Source organism: Cyprinodon variegatus, unplaced genomic scaffold (genome assembly GCF_000732505.1).
Source record: "Cyprinodon variegatus isolate N-32 unplaced genomic scaffold, C_variegatus-1.0 Scaffold2508, whole genome shotgun sequence".
NCBI lineage: Eukaryota > Metazoa > Chordata > Actinopteri > Cyprinodontiformes > Cyprinodontidae > Cyprinodon > Cyprinodon variegatus.
Genome location: NW_015152961.1, coordinates 12982 through 14140, shown reverse-complemented (window position 1 = coordinate 14140; position 1159 = coordinate 12982). Strand labels below are relative to the sequence as shown.

The 1159-nt window shown below is 31.8% G+C and overlaps 1 protein-coding gene across 1 annotated transcript in view; it reads left to right on the top strand.

Moving 5' to 3' along the window:
* The first annotated feature begins 21 nt into the window (after positions 1 to 21).
* LOC107080926 (CD209 antigen-like protein E) overlaps positions 22 to 1159 on the top strand; it is a 3739-nt gene continuing 2601 nt past the window's right edge. Inside the window, exons 1-2 of the mRNA XM_015369140.1 lie at positions 22 to 208; positions 884 to 1026. Of these exons, the coding sequence (XP_015224626.1) occupies positions 76 to 208; positions 884 to 1026 (276 nt within the window). The 5' untranslated portion in view covers positions 22 to 75. The remainder of the gene's footprint in view (positions 209 to 883; positions 1027 to 1159) is intronic.

Here is a 1159-nt window from a genome sequence, read left to right as displayed (position 1 = left end):
AAAAAAAGGAGGGGGTTTTGGGGTTTTCCACTTTGCTCATGCTTTTTTCCTTAAAATAATAACAACCTCCCTAAGATGACCTCACTTTCCACTATTGGTGGACTGAGTGTTGATTATTTTTATACTGTGTTAGTGAAATCTCTTATTCTGCCATCACCAACAGCGGCTGTTCGCAGAAATGACACAGACCAGCAAAGATTTCTCACTGGTAAGTGCATAAGGACCAAAGCAAGCTCATTATGGGGAACACTTATTTATAGACTTCAGACATGAGACCATAAACAGTTTATGAAATATCTGTAAGAAAGAATCATCACTGAATGATCTTCCTGTATATATCTGATGGTTATAGTGTTACAACATGATCATAAACTATGCAAGAGCTTTCAGGCTCTTGTAAGGCATATTAGTCCCTTAAGATCTGACCTTTAACCCAATTTTACTCCTCTTGCCAAGGCTTTTTAAAAGGTCTCAATTTAGACTTTGAATGGACCTAAATAACATTTCATGATAAATTGAGTTTTCCAGCAGATTTTCATAATACGCAAACATTATATGGAGCTGAAATTCTGTAAGAGAAAAACATTATTCTGATGCTGGTCAATGCATTTTATTTTACTCAGCAAAATAATTCACAATATTCTTTAATTTTGAGGACTTAGTAAGCCTTAGAAGAGACCATAATGCATCATAAAACACCTGACTACCTCTTTGAAATATGCAATAGAAAAGAATAAATCTATAATAAGTTGTTATCATAGCACTTCTTGTTGATGCACTTTAGAAGGTATTTATGAACTAAAAGCTTTACAATATTTCTATTACAAATTATGTTGAAAACTGTGAATTACATGAGACTGAAAAGCTTTTCTTTATCCAACAGGAAAGTATATCCAACAAGGATGGGTGTATTTTCATACCAGTTTTTATTTTATTTCTTCCACCAAGAAGTCTTGGCAAGACAGTAGAAAGTTTTGTCAGGAACAAAGTGCAGATCTGGTGATTATAAACACCGAAGAGGAACAGGTAAATATATGCATAGGCAAATATGAGCATATATATATATATATATATATATATATATATATATATATATATATATATATATATATATATATATATATTACATACAATAGGCCTACGTAGTTTTTTCAAAGAT